The sequence below is a fragment of the Astatotilapia calliptera genome, chromosome 23 (assembly GCF_900246225.1).
Source record: "Astatotilapia calliptera chromosome 23, fAstCal1.2, whole genome shotgun sequence".
NCBI classification, from domain to species: Eukaryota; Metazoa; Chordata; class Actinopteri; order Cichliformes; family Cichlidae; genus Astatotilapia; species Astatotilapia calliptera.
In genome coordinates, this window is record NC_039323.1 from 25,827,517 (window position 1) to 25,847,968 (window position 20,452).

The 20,452-nt window shown below is 43.2% G+C and overlaps 1 protein-coding gene across 6 annotated transcripts in view; it reads right to left on the minus strand.

Annotated features, from left to right (window-relative positions):
* Positions 1-20,452, minus strand: part of zeb2b (zinc finger E-box binding homeobox 2b) — a 98,505-nt gene that overhangs the window by 12,671 nt on the left and 65,382 nt on the right. For 4 of the 6 annotated variants that reach the window (XM_026158577.1, XM_026158573.1, XM_026158574.1 and 1 more), the window contains exons 3-6: positions 12,407-12,661; positions 5,878-5,946; positions 2,555-2,743; positions 946-1,160 (exon numbers count right to left, since the gene is read on the minus strand). In XM_026158577.1, coding sequence (XP_026014362.1) covers positions 946-1,160; positions 2,555-2,743; positions 5,878-5,946; positions 12,407-12,661 — 728 coding nt within the window. The remainder of the gene's footprint in view (positions 1-945; positions 1,161-2,554; positions 2,744-5,877; positions 5,947-12,406; positions 12,662-20,452) is intronic. The other 2 variants (XM_026158578.1, XM_026158576.1) reach the window with 1 other exon arrangement.

Consider the following 20,452-nt stretch of genomic DNA (forward strand, 5'->3'; position numbering starts at 1 on the left):
CTACTTTCATCAAGTGATTGTTCATAGGTGGATCAATGGATTGCTGGCTGAAGTGTCATTAACTCATAATACGATACAGTTTGGCATGACTGTTGCATGGCGCTGTTTACATGTCTGCATAAGTGGATTCTTTACATTTAGAGGTTAAGTCGCAGTTTTTAATAAAGCAAAAATTCTTCAATTATAATTATCCTCCGAAGCAAAAACATCAACTTCATCTACTTTGAAATTTACTGCTCCGATTTTAGCTTACTGAGAACTTATAATTATCCCCAAATGTGCAAAAACTCTGAAAGCGTGCAATTTTTTTTGCCACAATCTATCTCAGCGCACATCTTCAACTAAAAGCTGACAAGCGAGTTAAACACCCGTAACTGCTGGATGCGTTTTCACCTCACAGAACTTTAAGGTGATTCATGCTAACTGCCAGCGGATTCACATTATATTTCAGACATACAGGATATAAATCGTGGGAGAAAAAAATTAAAGTATACACAGATGTTTATGCAGTGCATGAAATTAGAAGTGGAGGGGGGTGGAGTTTGATGGAGTGCTACGACTGCGGGCTGCACCAGAAGAACATTAAAGGCCAGGAGTGAAGTGAAGTTAAGGAGCTGATAAAAATTTCCAAATTGGAAATTAACACAATCATTCGATCGTGAACACGAGACTGGAAAATCATATCAGGGAGGGCCATCAAAAAACCATTTAGGGCCTCAATTAAAGTTATTACCATTAAAGGATCTGCATCTTCAAAATGCCATGAAAAATTAATAATGATTGCCAATCAGAAAAAATGATCTCCCTTCTCTGAGGGATCGGGGCACATTAGAAATGAAATGAAACAGGGGACAGGCAGAGGAGGAAAAGGAAGGAGGGAAAAACAGGAAGAAGGGGATGGGATGAGGAAGAAGAAGGAGAAAAAAGAAAGAATATCCCCCTCACCTGATCCCTTGCAGGCTTGTGTGTGGCCATATGCCGCTCAAGCTGAGTGCGGTAAGCAAACGTGTAGTTGCACAGGGGGCAGGCGAAGTTCTCCTCGTTCTTCTCATGGCGGTACTTGATGTGCTCCTTTAGCGATGTCAAACGCTTGTAGCCCCGGTCGCAGTAGGGGCAGGTCAACAGTTGGGCGAAGGCATCTGGCGTTCCAGGTGGCAGGTCTGCACAGGAGACAGCGGGAGGAGGAGAAGGAGGGAGGAGGAAGGGGAAAGGAAAGCGGGCCAAAAGGTCAGCGAATCAATGGCAACTAACGGGCGGGCTGCCCAGAGTGGTATGGGAGTTATCTCTGCAATCTGCTCCACATGAGAGTCACAGTGTCAGGCTGGCATCCGCTGCACTACGACCTCCTCCCGACTCACACACAGCACTCCCACTCGTTCTCACTTTCCTCCACATAGTTACAAACACGTACACGGTACTGGATGCACACACTATTCCACAGATAGTCCGAATTTCTTTAAACAGCCCTCATTTTCTAGTCCCCCCACACCTAACCACCACCGCTGGCACGTTCATAGTGTCTGTAGCGTGAATCACAATCCCGCTCAAATTCAAGCCCCCCTCTTCCAATTCTTTCCCTCCGGGGAGCTTCGGAGGTGTGCTATCTGATTTCAAGCCCCTGCCCAGCTGTTGCTTAAGACTGTAGGTAAACACCCAGGCATCCGGCGAATCTGTGGGACCAACAGCTGCCCGGTCGTGTCAGCGAGAAGACTTTTTCTCCCCCTTTCTTTTCTTTTTTTTTTAACATTTGCCAGGACATTAGCTGAGCAAGCACCCTCAGTTACTGCAGCAGTTATGCTATAAGAGTAGGCACATTTAAGGCTGGATATCCTTTAAAATGGTCTGGAGTAATAGGAAAGGTTTTTAAATGCATCGGTTTAAAGAACGTTTTAAGACATTCTTCAAGTTTAAAGGTTATTGTGGGTGTCTTTCTGCAAAAAACATCCACCAAGCTGCTGGCAACACATCTAGAGTTAAGAGCAGGGTTTGGGTTAGGTTTTGTCTACTTGGACAACCTTGAACTGAAAAACTATGATGCCAGAACAAATGCATGAGGCTTAATTTGAAAGATATCATATTATCCTTCCTGAAAATATGCCTGTTTAGCCCTGTGAGGTCTAACCCTAAACCTACTTATATTTTAGAGGAAAAAAACTTTAATAGATTTGATGCTTGCCATCTAGAAGGATCCTTTTTGGTATCCCATGATTGTGAACATTTGGAAGAACAATTAAAAAAACATAATGACAAATTCTGATAGGTTAGGGTTCGGGTTGGGTCAGTGCCAATGACCCCAATGACTTAGACTTTACTTTCTTTTAACACGTGACTAAAAATAACCCTAACCCTGACTCTGAGAGGTTAAACCTACCTGTAACTCTTCCTTAACACAGGGAACCATAGATAGGTTATCAAAATTAGGTCAAACTTAGCATCAATTCCCAATATTTTCTGAGTCATAGCTGTTCTGGGTTACATCTTGTCTTGTTTCCTTCCTCTCACCCTAATCTTTCGACCCAGATCCTTCCTACAAACCCTTGGACAGGACCCGTACCGTTCTCCTCCGGTCCAGTGGCTTCCGGTGTGCCCAGGCGGGACAGCTCCTCGGGGGCTTCCGGGTAGATGATGGCGGTGTCACCCCGCTGCAGGTACTCGGCGATGCTCACCACGTGGCTGTCGCTGTCATCCAGCTTCCGCTTGGCAAAGAAGTCCTCCAACTCTGAAGTGCAATCGACGCTCTTGACTGAAGTGACAGAGAGGAAGAGAGAGAGATGGAGATTGTGAAGGAGGAGACTGAGGACAGGAGGGTGGGGGGGAGGCGAGAGGAATAAATTGGATTCCCTTCGTCCCCAGAGAAATGTCTTACAGGAGGATATTGGGAACATCTTGGTGGAAATGTGATGAGGATAGCCACCCTAAAACATTACAGCCGTGCTTTGGGGAGAATGCATCTAAATTACTGGGCTTGCTTGTCACGCCACGTCGGCTAAAACAAGAACTGTAACTTAATCCGAACAAAAGTCGGGAGATAAAGGTGCTACCATGAGCCTTGAAAAAACCTTCACTGACCTAATTTACTCAAATAATTTTTTAAAAAAAGAGCCTCATATACATACACATACAGACAAGCCTGGTTTAATCAGCAACAGAGCCACGTTTCTCAGTATCGACTTTCACATATAAGGTCAATCAAGAGGCTGTGGCTTTTGTTGATTCTGTGTTGAACAGATTACCAGGGCCAAACCACAAAAAGAGAAGAAAAAAAGGGAAAAAAAGGGCGAGAGAGGAGAGAGAGTGTGGGGGGTGGGGGCGGGGGGCATGCTTTGCCATAGCTGAGCTGAATGAATCTTAAGCCAACCAAAGTGCTGAGGCCACACAATGCATTTTCTCAAATTATTTCCCAGTCCCTTCTCTTCAGGGAAACTCTTAAGCTGCAGCGTGGAGATAGCTGCCTCCTAAACAACAAACCGGAGCAAAAAGAAAATCAGCAGCCTTCATTAGTCAAGGGGATGGCCGACTTTCAAAACATCACACGTACGCGCGCACACATACTGTTTACAACCTGGAGAGATCCTGGAGGATGTTTGGTGACCAAAAATATATTTTTTTAAAAAATCCTCACAAAACAAAAACAACCAAGTGACATCTCATCAGACTTCACCCCCGTTAATTAGGCTTTTAGACTGCGAGCCAAGGTGAAGTTTAAAGAGCGATTTGTTAGACCGTGATGACTTTGCAGGCCAATTTGCGAAAGGTCAAGGTAGTACATATTTGGATGTCAAAAATGGCACCGAAATGTCATCGGTGCCAATGGATCGCTTTTGATAACAGTGATGGCATAATTCTCAGTCTTCTCATTAGATGATTCTTTGTAGCTTTGGAGGAAGTGCTAAGCTAATTGTGATGATTGACTGATGATTGACTGGGTGCGGCTCAGTGCAAGCAGTTCCTGGACTTAAAGCTGAAAAGCTTCAGGGTAATGAAACATGGTTTACTTTAACATTCAGCTGATGCAAGCGACCAAGCTTCTATCGTCAGGAATAATAAAATGAGGACATATTCTGGATGAAAAAACATACATGCAAAGTGTTTCTTTAAGGAGAAAACGACCAGCTTTCTTTCCAACGGACGAGGAAATCACCTGGATCAAAGTGTGCTTTGGCATCGGGGGACGTGATCAAACTGCTCATGTCTTTAAATGAAATCACATGTGATCTAGTGGCGGGGAGCTTCCACAGCGGTGCCACAGTATTGTTTCCAAAAGTCCTTTAAATGGAAAACATTTGCTGGGCTTGAATTTCCAGAACATGAAGAAGGGGAGAGGAGAAAAGAAAGCGAAGAGGAAAACACCAGCAGAAAGTAACGGTAATTAAGGCTGAAGGGAGGATTTTGATTCAGGGCTGCATGGCGTTCTGCGGGGCGAGTTCGGTTTACCATAACGGCGTCCGAGGCCAATTGTCAGGGTGGCCAGGATGATATCATGGAAGGGAGGGTATGTGGCGACAAATCAGCTTTGGTGGCTTAATGAAAAATGGCAGATCGTGTTCGACTCCACCAGAAGAAACACTTAGCTAACTGGGAAAGCTGAAAGTAGCATGTGTAATCAATGGTTATTAAAATCAAAATCACTTCAGCTGCCTATAAACATACACGGGATTGCCTCAGTGATCACTGAGTCAGCAGAGGAAGATTTCCTTTTAATTACAGCGCGCAGTTTGTGGATATGTTTGCTTTGTTCTGTTCAGGAACTCCTCCAGGGACTGCAAAAAGCTAAAAAGGCCTGTATTAACTTATTAACATTCACCAGGCCACCAGCAACCCATTTAGGTTTGATTTTTCTTTTATCCACATGTTAATTAGGCAAATTTTCACAAATTGGAAACCCATAACTCTAGCTCTAGATCAGTTGGCAGTGACCTGGTAGATCTTAAGAGATTCAGGTTCTGTGGTTTAGTGGTTATAACTATTACAACCTTTTATGTTACAGCCAAATTTAGTCTAGTTTTAAACCCAGTTTTGACTTGGAATTAATCATTTTGACCCCATCAGTCTTCAGCAGGTTATCAATAAACCGTTAAGGTTAGAATTACAAACTAGTGACCCTTCAAATTAATCAAATGTCTTACATACATTTTGGCATTACAGTTCTTCTTTTTTGAGATTATCCAACTGAGTATCTAAAACAGGCAGAAGTGCCATCAAAGGGCTGGATATTAGCTGAAATCCAACCCCACTGAAACAAGCCACATTCAGCCTGATGGCACATCAAAGACTTTCTAACCTCTTAACATCCACCAGGTCACCAGCAACACATCTAAGAAGGAGGGATTTGTTCAGTTTCAATCACTTACTAAATAGTCAATTTTTCATAAACTAGAAACTACAAACATATGCTTAGCCTAACACTAGATCAGTAGTCGGTAGTTTGGGGTCTTTAAAATGTACAACTTTAGCTGAATTTGAACCCAGTGTTGGGCGTGAAATGGTCATGTTGAACAGTTCACTTTCAGTTTGAGAAGCTCTTAACATCTACGAGTTCCTACAAGTTGCAGCTGAGCTGCTGGAAGTAAGTTTTTAACCTCTTAACATGACCTGCTAGATGTAAAGATGGTAAAAGACAGTAAGAGAAAGAAAACTAAAATATCCAATCCTTGACGTAGAGGTAGAGAACCCTTACCCTATATTTCGGAGTTAAAAACAAAGGACTTCCATTATTATGTTTATTTGTTCCAATAGGTTAGAGTACTAATCATCAACGATAGGGCTGTCAGACCTTAAAGACTTGCAGACTGACAAAGAAACATGCACGTAAGGCACCAGACAAGAATGGCTTAATATGAAAGGTTTGACACACATACAGCAAATATCTGAACTCACCTGTACCGTTTCCAACTGTCTGCAAAGTGGTATCAGGCCCCAGGGTGTCAAAATCATCTTTTATTTCATCTGCACAAAAACAGAAGAAGAAGAAAAAGCAGAGAAGGGAGGGTGAGTACCTCGATGTACCATGCACGCTGACAAACGCTGACAATGAGGCCTTTAAGAAGAAGGTATGGTGAAACCAATAAAGGCACCGCTGTGCATCGCAGTGCACCACGGCTTTATTCAGCATGCTTAATGAATGCTATCATCTGAGCCAGACAGAGACTTATTTACCTTTAACGTGACAACAAGCGGCGGGGGAGGCGAAGAAAGCTTCAATCGCCAAACAGAGCGATTAAATACAACACGGAACACATCCACCTGAGCAATCATAGAGCTCCAGCCAACACGCAGGCTGAGCTTATTACTCCCCGGCTGTGACGCCGCTGCAATCCGCTGCATGCAGGATCACGCTTGTTTTTTATCATATGTCATTTTGGTGGATGCTTTTATCCAAAGCAGCTTGGAGTATTGTGAGCGCGCACATTTTTGTGATTCACCACAAGCCCTGGCAGAGACTTAGTAGTGCCTTGCTCCGAAACTAAAAGGAATACAACCCTTAACCACAAATTAAGAGTTTTAGTTGCACAAACATTTCTCCCGGGCAGAAATAACCTCATTGGTTGGGGTAAACCTCAGGTGGGTGGAGTCAGAAAATAAATAAATTAATGTTTTCTGGTGAGGTATGAAGCCCGACAATACAGAAAAACATGTAAAACAGGCGGAAACTATTATTTCAAAGCCTCGCACACACGATACTGAAGGGGGAAGTGCATTTTTAACCAAAAAAAAGACACACATTTGATCTGCCCTATTTACCACTTTTCCAGGCCTTTGAATATTCCTTATTCTACAGCAACCTATCTTGATTGAAAGCCTTTCATAAAAGCCTTTTATTTGAAAGTTATCAAGCAATATTCCTCAGTCTCTGGCTAGATTTTAGGCTCTAAGAATCTGTGGCTTTCCTTTTTTGGCTCCACCTACTCAAGCCTGACCTCAGCTATTCAGATTATTCCTTCATCTCAAAGAAACCCTTCCTCGGAGAAATGTTGGTTTAAGCAGGACAAGTTCTTACTGCCAATCAGGATAATGGCTCCCGGTCTGTGCAGACGGGGAGATATTGCCCTGGCACAGGTGAGGCGACAGTAAATAAAGGGTGGATTGACAAGCTCATAAACAAACCCTCTTTTCCACCTCCACCTCACGGTCGACAGGAGGACAGAGACTTGACAATCAGCTTAAGAAGTCCCTGGTCCCTCCTTCCTGCCTCGTCAGTAAAAATTAAATCAAGGTGCTTCCGAGAACATGAGGCCTTTGTCTTAAAATAAAAAACAAGAACAAAAAACCTGCATTGTCTTCTTTTCACGCATCTGTTCTTGCTCTGCTGCTCCTGCAAGGAGGTTACAAGCGTTGCATTGTGAGCATTTTTAATTTTTTTTCCCAGATGACAGCAGGATCCGATGTATCGGACTATCCCTTGGCTATTAAAACAGGATGAGCGCCTACATAAGAGCAACCTGGCTGAGATAATACAGGAAAGGTGGTGGGTGTGTTGTTGATAATAATGTTATCCTGCTTACATTGCTTTGCACAAAAGCCAGAAGCAAAAAGAGTTTTTATTTGGAGTTGGAAACAATGGGCTTGATCGTTGTGGAATGCTTTCTAAGGCTTGCAATTCGGGTTTGCTTGAAATTAGAGATTTGGCTTCTGCGGTGAAATGATAAATACCCCTGTCAATGGCTTCAGAGAATAATGACAGACTCTTCTGCAGGGGTATGTCCTAGTTTAACTTTCCCCATGCTGTACATTTGATTGCACGTCTGCCAAACAGCATCAAAACCACAGTCGCACTATGGGAAAATAAATGGGTTTTAAAGAACATAAATTAAAGCTACAACAAAACAAAACAGATTTAAAAAAATACTTCCACCACAGATTAAAATATACCCACAAGTATCAGATATCAGAATGTAGAAAAGCCTCCCCCCACCCCGTCCACCCTTTTGTGCTTAAAACTCCCTCACATTTCTGTGTCCTCGTAGGCACCGTGTTTGCGTTGGGTAATCAAATTTGACTGCATACTTTTAGTCTGACGCAAGGGGATGACCAGTGGGATTTACTGGCCCTTCACTCTCCCCTATTTACCTTGGAGAACTTTTGTTATCTGTGGTCTAAAGGGAGGGACGGCTGCTTCCAGTAGGAGGTAGACTAACACCACATACACCTCTCTGCTATGGCCTCTGGGACACTTAAATACATAGATCCATGCCAGTGCTGAGCTACATTCAAATGGGACAAAGTGCCATTGCAGTGAGTGACAGTGGCTCATTGCTCTTTTTAACTTTTTCTGTTTACATATCGCACAACCCTCTCTCAGAGAGACTCAAATTAGTTTCCTTGTTTTAAAACTGGTACTAAAAAGGCATTACACTCAATGTAATGCCTTTTTATTCTATTTAGCGATGTATTTATAACAATTTAATCATTATGTTAAGTTGTGCTTTTTCCCCCGACATGACAGGGATCAGTAATAACTGTTACTCCATGTTGTTGTCTAGCTATTTCATTTGTTAATCCACATTTTTAGCTTGCAATTCAAAGTGACTGCTAGCCATACTGTTAAATAAAGAATTTCCAACTTTATTTCCAACCAAAATTTGCAATTTTAGTTCACTGTTTTAAGTGTATATCCAAAGAAACTATGGGCCAAACTGGACTAAAACCATGAAAATATCTTTAAGTCTCTTAGCTATTTCAAACAGTTATCTATATTTCTAATACCCTGGCAGCTTTAAAATCTTCATTTCTCTATTCATAATTTTAAGTCTTTATTTCAATTGTTATTTATACTTTTACTAAAAAAAATCATTGTCTGTAAATTCTTAATTTTAGCTACCTATTTCAACTGTTGTCCACAATTTAAGCGAACTGTTAGCTATATTATTAGCAAAGCTAATAAGCTAGCCAGTTCAATTATATTTAGTTTGTAAAATAAACTGTATTTTCTCGTTTTTCATATTAGCTGGGCTGGGCACAGAATATAGAAACACGCCCTTGGCAATGGATGGGAATTATGATTAGTTTCATTGGCTGGGAATTGCTGCCTTAAACTAATAAAAACGTCCAACATTAGTGTTATTAGCTTCTGTTTAGAGAAGAATTCTTAGAAAAGTGAGTTTATCCTTGAAAGGGAGCTTAAAAATGTTACATTATGAAAACAAAAACTGCAAGTAATGTCAGAAAAGCAAAAGAAGAGAGGCATCTGATTTCTGCTGGATCCACTTATACCACAAATATGTGCCTATTCTTGCTCATGGAAAGCGTCTTGGATGAAAGTGTCCGCTAAATGGTGGAAAAGTGTGTTTTGTTAGCAGTAAATCACTGAAGACCTGAGGCGGTAAGGTACACACCTCCTTGAAGAGTGATGTTGAGGTTTGAGAGCCGACTCTGGACTCAGGAGGAGTCCAGACTACCTTTGGCCCGACCCGACTGTAATTCCACCTATTTTCATAGCAGCTCAGATGCTGTTTATTTTGAAAACATTCCTGTTTTTATGGCCGGTCACCGCAGTCACAGGCGCTTTAAAGTTCTGCCTTTGTGCATTTAGCCTCATTTATCCTGAATCTGTCATGTTTGAGTCAAGCGCCTAATAGTTCTGAATCTCGGAAACAAAACAAAAGTGGCAGGATTAAAGGTTTTAGAAGGCTAATGCAAAATGGGATATTTTTAGACTTGTCAATGGCAGATACTCTGTTCCATCGCTTCAAAATTGAGCATTTAGCAGCCAAAGAACACAGTGTTTTCCTCTGAATTTTATTCTTGGCAGGATGGATAGGCATCTAAAACGCTATGGGAAAGTCCTGGACTGCAGTAGGTGTTTAAATGACAAATTAATAACTGCACAACTCGATAGATGTGCAAAGAAAACAAGAACCACTGTTTGATCGAAAACAGAAGGCCAAATTTGGCTAAAAAATATATTTTTTCGTTTTGTTTTGTTTGCAAACAACACAAACATGAAGCAAACAGCGCTGCTGTCAGAAATCCCCCTGCCCCCCCACCGACGGCTGGGAGAAGGGGTTTAAAAAGGGCAATGGGGGGAAGACAGGTGATTTATTTGAAAACGCCTGTCAGTGATAATGATGTCATGCTTTCCAGCACATCGTGTCCAGCCTCACTGTGGGATTACGGAATGTCAAGGACAATGCCAGACACAAGACTCTGATTGTGCGGTGGAATCAGACGAGGCTCTGCGATAAACTTTTTCTTTCTTACATGCTGTAGTTGTGTCTGGGAGAGTCACCTCGGCTGTTTTTGCCCCGTACAGTTTCTATTTGGCTCGAATATTCCCAACCCTTCCCAGGACCTTCATTCAATCACGCTTCCAAGACCTGTGCAAAAACTCTCGATAGGGGAGTGACGACCAAATCAGTCCGAGTAGGAAGGAGGGAGGGTGCTAACTTATCTCAGGCCTGAGTTATGTGCTGAGGTATCACTGTAGACACTTAGGCACCGCGGATGTTAAAAAAAAAAAAAAAAAAGAAAAAGGCAGGCTGGGAAACACAGCACCCGCAAGATTGGGAAAGAGACTCCCAAACGCTCTAATGAACTTGACTTGCTCTCCGAAATATGTCAGACGCTTTATCACACAAGAAGCATATTATCTGGGAATTGCAACATAGTTGAATTACAGACATTATGGCACCGCAGGTCTTTATCAAATAAACAATTACCGTGTGCAATGACAGCTTGTTTATCCTTTATCTTGATTTATTTACCAAACTGTCTTTTCTTTCTTCCACCCCTTAAGGAGGCAATATGAACGGTTATTTAGGAGAAGTGAAAGTTGATACCCGCTAAGTTTTTCCCCCCCTTATCCCTAATAAATGTGCAATTTTCCCCCATATTAAAATTTAAGACTGCTGAATGTTCCCCCGTTTTTCGGCACTGTGCACAGCTAGTTCATTAGCAGAAATGAATAGCAAAGCCCAGCTCATTTAAATGGGCTGTCTTACATGACTTCTCGCCATACTCTGTTCCTGTCACATGCTTCCAAGAATCATTGACTCTTATTATACATGTAAATGGCTATCATAAAAATAAAAATTTCATTTAAGATTGTTAATGACTTTTTGCAGCAGTCTGGCTTCCTTTAATGATTATACCCTGCCCCCTAATTAAAAGTATTTATCTTTCAAGCATCTGTGACTGGGGCCCCTGCAGAAGGAGTTGCTCAAACAAAAGACAATAAGTCAGTCAAGTTGGGGTAGGTATCACCTGCCTGGGATTAGGCAGCTTGTTAGGGGCGAGACGAATTAAGCAGCATCAGTCACTGCTGGACGTTGCTGAAACACCATAAAAACACGCTAAGATTTCATTTCCTGCAGCGCACAGGCTTCTTCCCCACTCCACCTCCTCTTTATACATTACTGTAAATATTTTTTTGTTGTTTGGCTTTTCTCTAAGCGTGAACCAAATGGTCTCTGCCGCTCACAGAGAAACTGTTTATCATGTCTGTCTGCTGAGGGAGCGTCATCGGGGCTTCACCGTCAGACCTGGCTCAAGCATTGTTTGCAAAACGCTCCGTGGCGTTTGTTTAAGTCTGCTCGGGCACCAGATGGGTGGGGTTTACAGCATAAGATGATACCACAAGTGGCAGGATGAGCACACATTCACTATAGAGTATCCATGAGTGAGCTTAGTGGTAGTTTTTCTGACTGACAGCTCACCTGAACCCCACACATCTGGTAAGAAAAGCCAAGAGTTCTTATGGTTCTAAATCTTCCCAACCCCAACCCTAACTCGAAACCTAAAAAAATCTAAAATCTAATTTTTGCTTTATTAAGTCTTGGCAATCAGGGTACAAAGAAAATAACCATCCTAATTGACCAAAATCAACCAAACTTAACATTTCTTCTACAAAAAAGCCCAAAACATAGGCTGAGGGTAGGGAAGGTGTTAGTGTTACCGCCTATAAGAACTTAAACCGCAAAGGGTTAAAAGAACATGGATGTTTGCATGATTTAAAATATATTCTTCTATCATCTTCTGATATTTCTAATAGTGCAGGTCACGTTTCTCAAATAGTGGATATCCGAGTTTGGAATAAACACCCCCATATGTTTTCTTTGTCATTTCAGGCAACAGATTGCTGCCTGTTTAGGAACCTCAGTGGGCAGATCCACAACTGTTCTAGTCAACAAAACCTAGACTGAAAGCCAAGCAGAATTTAATTAGGAAATCATCAATTTGCCGTTTTGCCAGCTTTACAAGCTCAAGAAAAATCCAGCACAGAGTTACTTTGGGAAGTCACAGAGCTTATCCGCGATCACGACATCAAGCTGATGCCATTCTACACATCTGACAACTGCCAAGGCTCATTTTAAAGTGTCCCATTAAGGTTGCCTGTGCAAGCTGCTTTGCAACCCAACTATTACCAAACTCCTACAGTTGACATGACTGAATTTACTTGTTCTACACTCACCAGTACCGTCCACGGAAGCACTCAGCATGTCATTGTCGGGCCAAATGTGCTCCACGCCGCTGTCCCTCATCTCGTCGTCATCGTCGTCCTTGTTCAGCAGGCCGTGTCCCTCGATACGTGGCGAGACCTCAGGGTTGGTGAGGCTGGCCGGGCTGCCGGTTCCGTTGATCAGAGGGTCTTCCTCAGACACTGGCAGCTTGTCTTCCTCCTCCGTCTCTGATCCGGTCTCCACCACATTCTCGTAGTTGAGAGCTGTGATACAAAGGAAGAACAAATTTGGTCAGTACAGGAAAGCACGGCGGAGAAATAATGCAGTTCTCTACAACTTCTTGTGGACAGATGAATCTGACGAGGGATTTAGACCAGTTTTGGAAAACTGAGGTCTATCCGCAGATTAAAAGGATAACCCCACATTACTGCTCAATGCAAGGCGTAGGCCCCTTTTTCTTTTGGTGGGTTACACCCCAATTACAGCATCCACGGCTGGAATTTGTGACTAAACCACAGCGGTGGGCAGACAGCTGTCGAGGAGATACGAGCCAAAATAGCCACTAATTTTCAGCCGTGCTCACATGCCTTGGATGCCAACGAGCTGCACCTTTCAGGATGGCTCTGCTCCGGAGCATACCGCTCACATTTGAGATGCTCCACATAGCACGTACAATATTACAACTGTTGTTGCTATGCATACAAAAGGCTTAACCTATAGTGATTTAGATTATTCACTGCATGTAGCCCTCGGATGTCTTCACATTTGCATTGCCAGTGAACCATGAACATTAATATAAATGTTTCCTAACATATTAAAATATAAAAGCATGGCAGCGCCTTTAGGCACATACACACACACACATTCAAAACTCCAACAGCAGGGCTCGCCCAGTTCCACAACACCCAGGTCCCAGACATATGCCTGCATTTCTTAAAATAGACGGCCTGTAAATAAGGGCTGTGAACTCAATCAAAGGTGGCTCTCGTGCAAATTAGTCACCACCATCGGCTGGTTCTCAGCGAGTACGCGCCACGGCGTAAATCACTGCAGAAAAGGGACGTCAGAGGACTTATTGGAGCAGTGCAGATGGATGGCATCACATGGGGACACACCTCATTGGCAGCTTGTGCAAAAATGTTCTGTGGTGAGAGCCAATCATGGGAGGGCCCAGAGTCTGAGCCACCGAAGTGAAGAGGTGGAGGCTTTCGTTGAATTTATGTTTCCGAGTCATAAAAAAAGCCTTAGCGAGCCCACAAGTCAGCAGAGCTTCGGTGAAAATCAATAGATTTATATCTTGTTTGTGGAAAATATGCAGAACTCCTCACATTGTGACCCTGCGAGGAATGAACAAGCTTAATTAAGGCGGTTTTTATGCCAAAGTTATAGCTACAAGTGTCCCTGCCTCTTGAACTCTCTGAGAATCAGGAGTGCCAACCAGATGAAGTTCATGCACGGCATTTCTGAAAACGTTATACATATCAAAAGATAAGCCTCCCCACATCTCCTTCTGACACGTCTCTGTGCGATTGACTGGTCTGCACTTGCCTTCAGCGAACAACTGCACAACAGGTGCAAATTAAAATGAAAACAGGGCTTTCAAACGTGGGAGGGGAGGCAGTTGGGGGTGGTGGGTAGGGGTGGCAGGCAGGCAGAAAGTGGGGGAGGAGATGAGGAGGAGGACGAGGAGGAGGGTGGGAGTGCGGTGACCTGCCTCGAATACCAATCGACGGAGGAAACAAAACCTTTTCAAGAGGTGTGATCACAAGGGTTTAGGCAAGTTCAGACTCAGTAATGCTCCTTGGGGACGACAAAAAAGGCAACCGAGGCAGGAGACCCACGAGTGGAGAGAGACGTTAGGAGTTCCTGGGTGGTCCACATCCACCTTGGTACAATTGATATTGTGCTTTTATTTGAAAGGTTGGATTGAAAGAGAGCCGTCTCTACCTGTCAAACGTCTAGACGTCTGAATGAGATGAAAGTTTGCCAGATTTAGAAATCTCTTAACTTAAAAATTGTTGGAATTCACCTCTCTGCGCCCCTTCACCCCTCAAGTTTTGAACTTTCCTCAGCAATGTCCCATCAGCTCTGTATCCCCCTCCTCCCCAGCTTGCCGAGGAGGGGGCAGCAGCACAGGATTGGTAGAACAAAAGGCCAAGAGGCTTGGGAAGCTATCAACCCGTTGCTGTGAACCTGATCTCTGGATGCAGATTCAATGACGGCCGGGCAGGGGCCGGCTGAATGAAATTATCTAAGGCTGGACAGGTTTTAAAGGGCCTATTCTTCCCTAATAAAAGGAGCTAGGGAGCTTCTTTTTGTTTAGCAACACATCCACCGCAGCAATGCACACCGTTCTGACTTCCCACATAAGGAATGAGGGAGCGGAGCAAACTTTTCAGGGCAGGACTGAGAACACCGGACCTCAAAGTAAAGCAAAAGAAAAAGAAAAAAAAAGAGAGAGGAGCTTTCTTTTTTATTTTTGACACCAGTTTATGTCTCCTGCTGCTTTTTCTTATCTCTCGTGACGTCTTGTCCTCAAGTTTCTGAACAAATTTAAACACGGGGGCGTTGAACTGTCTCCGTGGATGCAATCTTCCCCGAACGTCAGCTGTCTCCTCCGCATTCAACGTATACCTCCAAGAAGGCAAAATGACAGTGGGGTGCTCGTCAAGTCAAACGCGCAGTATTAACGTCAAGAAAGCTGCCATTGTTTAGGTGCCACTGCTGACAAGAGCCTCTCCCTCTCTGAGCATGAAGCATCTATTGGTATTGTGTCAAGCAACAAAGTAATTCTAACCTACTAATATTTCGCAGGCAGTTATTTCATCCCCCTCCCCGAACCTCACTCTTAATCAGTCTTTTGTGTTGCCGAGGAGAGCGAAAGACAAAGAAAAGATAGTGTTTACTTCTCCAGTGCCTCTCCTCTTCTCTCCTTTTCTTACCTTAAGTGTCATCCTTGACAAAAGCAATTATGAACGACGTTTCGCAAACTGTTGCCGCTACCTGTTTGCTTTCTTCTACTCCTCTTAAGGTAAATTGGGGGGGGGGGGGGGGTCTTCGACTTGCGTTTTTGTTGATAATTAAAGTGACATGTGTAGCAGCGCAATTCTTGTTTAATATCAGGTTTTAAGCTATCTGACATAACCCTTTCACAGTCCCAGCATTATTCTGTCACTCACAAAAAAAGTACAGAGTGAGGACTAATATTGATTAGTACGGCTGGAAGCATCAGCAATGACAGCCTGAGAAAAAAATCAAGAGTGCAAAGGGACAAAGTCTTATTAAAATCTCATCATTTCTTTGATAAAGTCAGGGAGGAAGAAAAAAAAAAAAACAATGGCGCAGGCAATTCTTCAGCTGTGACAGTTGCACTCTGCAGACACAGAGAAGCCCGTGGAATTAATTTAGTCCAACTCTAACATGATTGTATTTACAAAGCTTCAGGTTTGACAGGGAACGAGTAGCTCCAGTGATCAAAACACGCTTTTAATGTTGGAATCACAATTGACTCCTGCACACAAAAAAGAAAGAAAAAACCCCACCAAAGATAACAGTTGTCAGGCCACATGCTGCGTTCAAAGATGCCCAAAGTCACTTGGAGGAATAGGCAGCTACCAACTTGCGTCTTTGATGTTGACCGCACGCATCTGTTTGTCGGAAAACTTTTGCATATATGATAAGTCTGTACAAGCCGAGCGTGCTTGACACAGAATAAAAAGTCAAAAAAGGAGCTTACGTTCAGATCCGTTGGGCCTTTGATACCAAAGTTTGCTTTTAAAACATCTGACGAAACCTGATTAAACTCTGTGAGGTCTAAGTAATCACTGGTTATGACCACAACACTAAATCTAGGCAATTATAATATCTTTTTTTTGTTGCTATTTTTCTGGCAATCAGGATACCAAAACAAAAAAGGATCATTCTAACTGATATGCATCAAAAAGACTTTTTTTCCTTGTCTCCTAAACTCATCATTAGGGATTGGGCTCATCATTTAATTGTGACTTCATCACAAAAAATACATTAGTGTCTAAGTACTTAAACCTAACCCCTAAAATCACCCAAATCCTACATTTGGCCTATTTTTAACATAGAAAAGTGGTTTGGGCTCCTTAAATAATAGAAATCAGGTTGTAGCGACACATTAACTCTTTGATGACTTAGACTTTGGGCTGGAAATTGACTTTTTTGGTAAAAGGTGAACAACTTTTATTGTATGTCAGATGGAATGATTATTTTCTTTTAAATCATTAAATTATTTTCTAATTTAATAAAAGCAAAAAATGAGATATGATTGTCTACAAGGTTGCAAATAGGTTCAGAGCTGTATTTTGGGTCATTAGTCGTTAAATCTAACTCTTAAAATCATGCAAACCCATATCTGTGCCTCATTTTAAGCATCAAAACTTGTTTCTGCTTCCTTAAATATCAGATATCTGATTGTAGCATCAAGTTAAATGAAGCTGGGTTACAACAAATCAAGAACATTTCTCTTCAATGCCCAAGTACACTAGGTTACTCTATGCCATAAAATCCACCCTCCTATGCTCTAAAGCCCGAGTTCAGAGGTGTTCCACTTGCGTTCTGCCAAGAAAAACCACTTCACAATGCTAACAGGTATAATCACATTTATTTAACAATCCCAAAGTAGTCATCAGGTGCCCAGAGGAGGCTGCGCTAAAAGCCCTTCCTGCTGGAGTCTCCGAGCCAGAGAGGAAAAAGAGCTCTTACTGTTCGGCAGGCCAACGGTGGAGGTGATCGCTGCGGGGAGAATGACTAACACCCACGTTCGCGCTCTCACGCTAACCCCGGCTGACTTTTTAGTCAAGTGTCGAGGCTTAGCTCCAGGTGACACGCTCGGCCTCCTACGCCGATAATGAGCCAGGACATTCTCCCTATTGGACGATAACTGCTCGCGCTCGCTCCCTGTCTCATGAATGTGAGCCAAGCGGATCACCTGGATGGCTGGGAGGGAGATGGGGAAGCAGGGGCGCTCTGTTAGTCAGAGTGTGTCCGTGTTTGTGTGTGTGTGGGAGGGCATTAAGGTGGAAGCGAGGTCGCTGCCTTGTGGCTACCGCCAGCAGTAGTGGATTCTCGCGATGACCTTTTGTCTGCCATTGTTCCTGTCTGCAACAGTTTAAGCACTTCCTCGGGTAAGTCTTACTCCTGTCTGATGGAAAGCTCACACCTACAGCGAAGACGGTTAAATCTTATTTTATACATATCCTTAGACAGACTTTAAGGCATTTTTTCTGAAATAAAACTCAAACTGGGCTAACAGCGCTCCTTAAAGAGGAACTATTTTATAGATTATTTCACCTTTGTGTTCAAAACAAGAATACACCCTCCTTCAGTCGCTAAACCAGAGCCACCCCAACCCAAATCAGGCCAGACAAAAGGATAGCAGACATGTTTGGATATTTTGTGCTATCTTGTCTCAGTATAATGGTGTGATCGAGCACAAGGGGCAAATCAGGGCCAAGTCGGTGAAAGGACGGTGGCAGAGGGCAAACAAAAGCTCTGAAAGGAGACAGAGGGGGAGAGTGAGGGGTGAGGGCCGGAGAGAGGGGAGGGAGAGACGATGAATGGTGAAAACTCAGTGAAGTGTAAACGCAACCTGGGAGTGTTTGTGTGTGTGCGTCTGTCTGGGCACTGCATGTGTGCGTCTATAGAGAGGGGGAGGTGTGCTGCTGCAAAGTGAAGTAAGTGACGGATATAAGTTGCTGGGGACGACACCTTTAGGTGTTTAAGAGCTAATTTTGAGTCAGATTTATGAGCAAATAGCAGTAAAAGAAGTCACTGTCGAAGCTTAGTAAGTTAAAGAAAGTCTAACTGTGGACATCCAGAGTGAGGCAAACAAAATAAACTCCAAAAACTGCGACGTGATGAGAGTTTTGACGGAATTTAAATCATTCTGCTTGCAAGAGAGTGAAACGTAAGAAATACTGCACTGTTTTCATGCCAAGAAAAGCCTCCCAGCATGAGCGTTTTTCAGGAAATTTGCTCCGACTAATGTGTCTGATAAGTCTTGTTGACCAGATGACATTAAAGCATTGCAAAAAGGACCGATTGCGGGGTTCAAATGAGGCAATCGTAGCCCTTTTTTCTTTCGTGTTTGCAGTCGTTTAACTTTAATACGACAGCACTATAGCACGATAGCGTAGGTTGCCCCGAAAACAAACGACGCTCATAACTCGATTGTGCATAATTAAGCTGAGATTACAGAAGGATTTTTACACGGAGACACATAAGGGGGTAAAGAGGCCACCAAATGGCAGATTTTCTTCCTCTGTTAGAGACTACCAAAGAAAAAACTCGCAGCATCGATATTTGTGGCATCTTCCGACCCATTGGACTGCGTCGAATCGCCGCTGGGTTGTGTCCACGAGGAGCCCCTCGCGCAGCCCTGACTCTAATTCAATTAAAGCGCCATTTATTTGCAGAGGAGGCCCGAGCAACAGGCTGGGGAGGGCGAGGGAGGCACAGAAAGCTTCAAGGTTTGCTCAACAGCTCAGAGGTCCCACCTTTGCCGGGTCCTGCATGGATTCACCATCTGTGCCCACCCCGCCCCTTCCTCCTCCTCCTCCTCCCCCAGTTCACACATGTTCCTGCCTCCAACAAATGTTCGAAGAAGTAAACCTCCCGTCCTTCCCCCCACCGCCTGCCTCCTCTTCGTCACACAAGCCAAAGAAGAAGAATAAAAAAGACACACAAAAGCTTCCCCTGGCTGCCCTCAGGACTCCCAGGCCAGGAGAGTGGGAGGGAGGATTCAGAGAAGAAGAACAGAGGAGGGAAAGGTTGGGAGGCAAAGGGGAAGGATGAGGAGAAGGGGGAGGTGGTGATGGAATATATATATATATCCATACATATATAAAATGTTTTCTCGGCACAGGTGAGCTTCCCCTTCGTCTCCTCACGTTACCTGACACTCGTCAAGCAACGGGAAGAAGGGGGAAAAAACGGTTAAAATTAGAAAATTTAATTTATTTGATAATTTCCCAGAATAATTAGAGTTAATATGGGTTAATTAATATGCAAATCTCTCAGCAGATGTTCAGCAGCGAGGCTGCGCACGGCTGAGGAAAAACAGCCCCCTTCTACTTTCTCCTGCCTGGTTTTGGCTGTCAGTTATTGGGCCGTAATTACTGTAACTAACCAAACACACACACACACACACACACACACACACACACACACACACACACACACACACACACACACACACACACACACACACACACAGAAGGGGGAAAAAAGAAAACGTTTGCTGGGTGAACTGCTTCCAGTTTTGGAGTCGTCACAGGCAAAGCAGGGCTTCTTACACACATAAAGGGAGACCATCGCTAATTTCCCCTCCACTATAAAGGCCCTTTTTAATGCTCGGAGCTGAATGAATGCAGCAAGTGCTTTAAACTATTTGAAATTTGCGGGGCTTTTTCTGTGCGTGCGGGTATTAATGTGAATTGTAAAGAAGAAGAAGAAGCATCAGTGCAGGCAGCGACAAGAGCACCTGCGGGTTAATATGAAGAAGGAAACACAGCTAATAAAACAGATGTGTGGAGCCGCTGCGAGCATAATAAAGAGACGGACATGTTTACACGCGTGTCTACAGCTGAGCCGAAACACAATGATCGCACGTGGATTCAAACCAGAGTATGGACAAGTACCAGGGCCACGCTAGGGAAGGAGGACTTTCGGTGTTACTGTTTGTTAGAAACAAAAAGGAAACAAATCAGAAGATGTGATGTTATTCCCACATTTGAACTTTTAGTCCATCATTATTTTACGTACTTTTCAAAAACATTTTGTGGATGAGTTGATCATGTCCTCCTCTTTTCATCTTTATTCTTCGAACTTTCCATCGTTTTTTGTTTACTCTACCTTTCTCCTGTCTTCTTTCCATCATTTGTAGTCCCATTATTAAAACTTTTATTTACTTTTTCACGTTTTCTCGACACGCTCATCACATCTTCTACTTTTCGTCTTTGTTCTCAGCATTTCTCCTTTATTTTAAAAGTTTTAACTACATCTTCCAACATTTTGACTTTATTGTACGG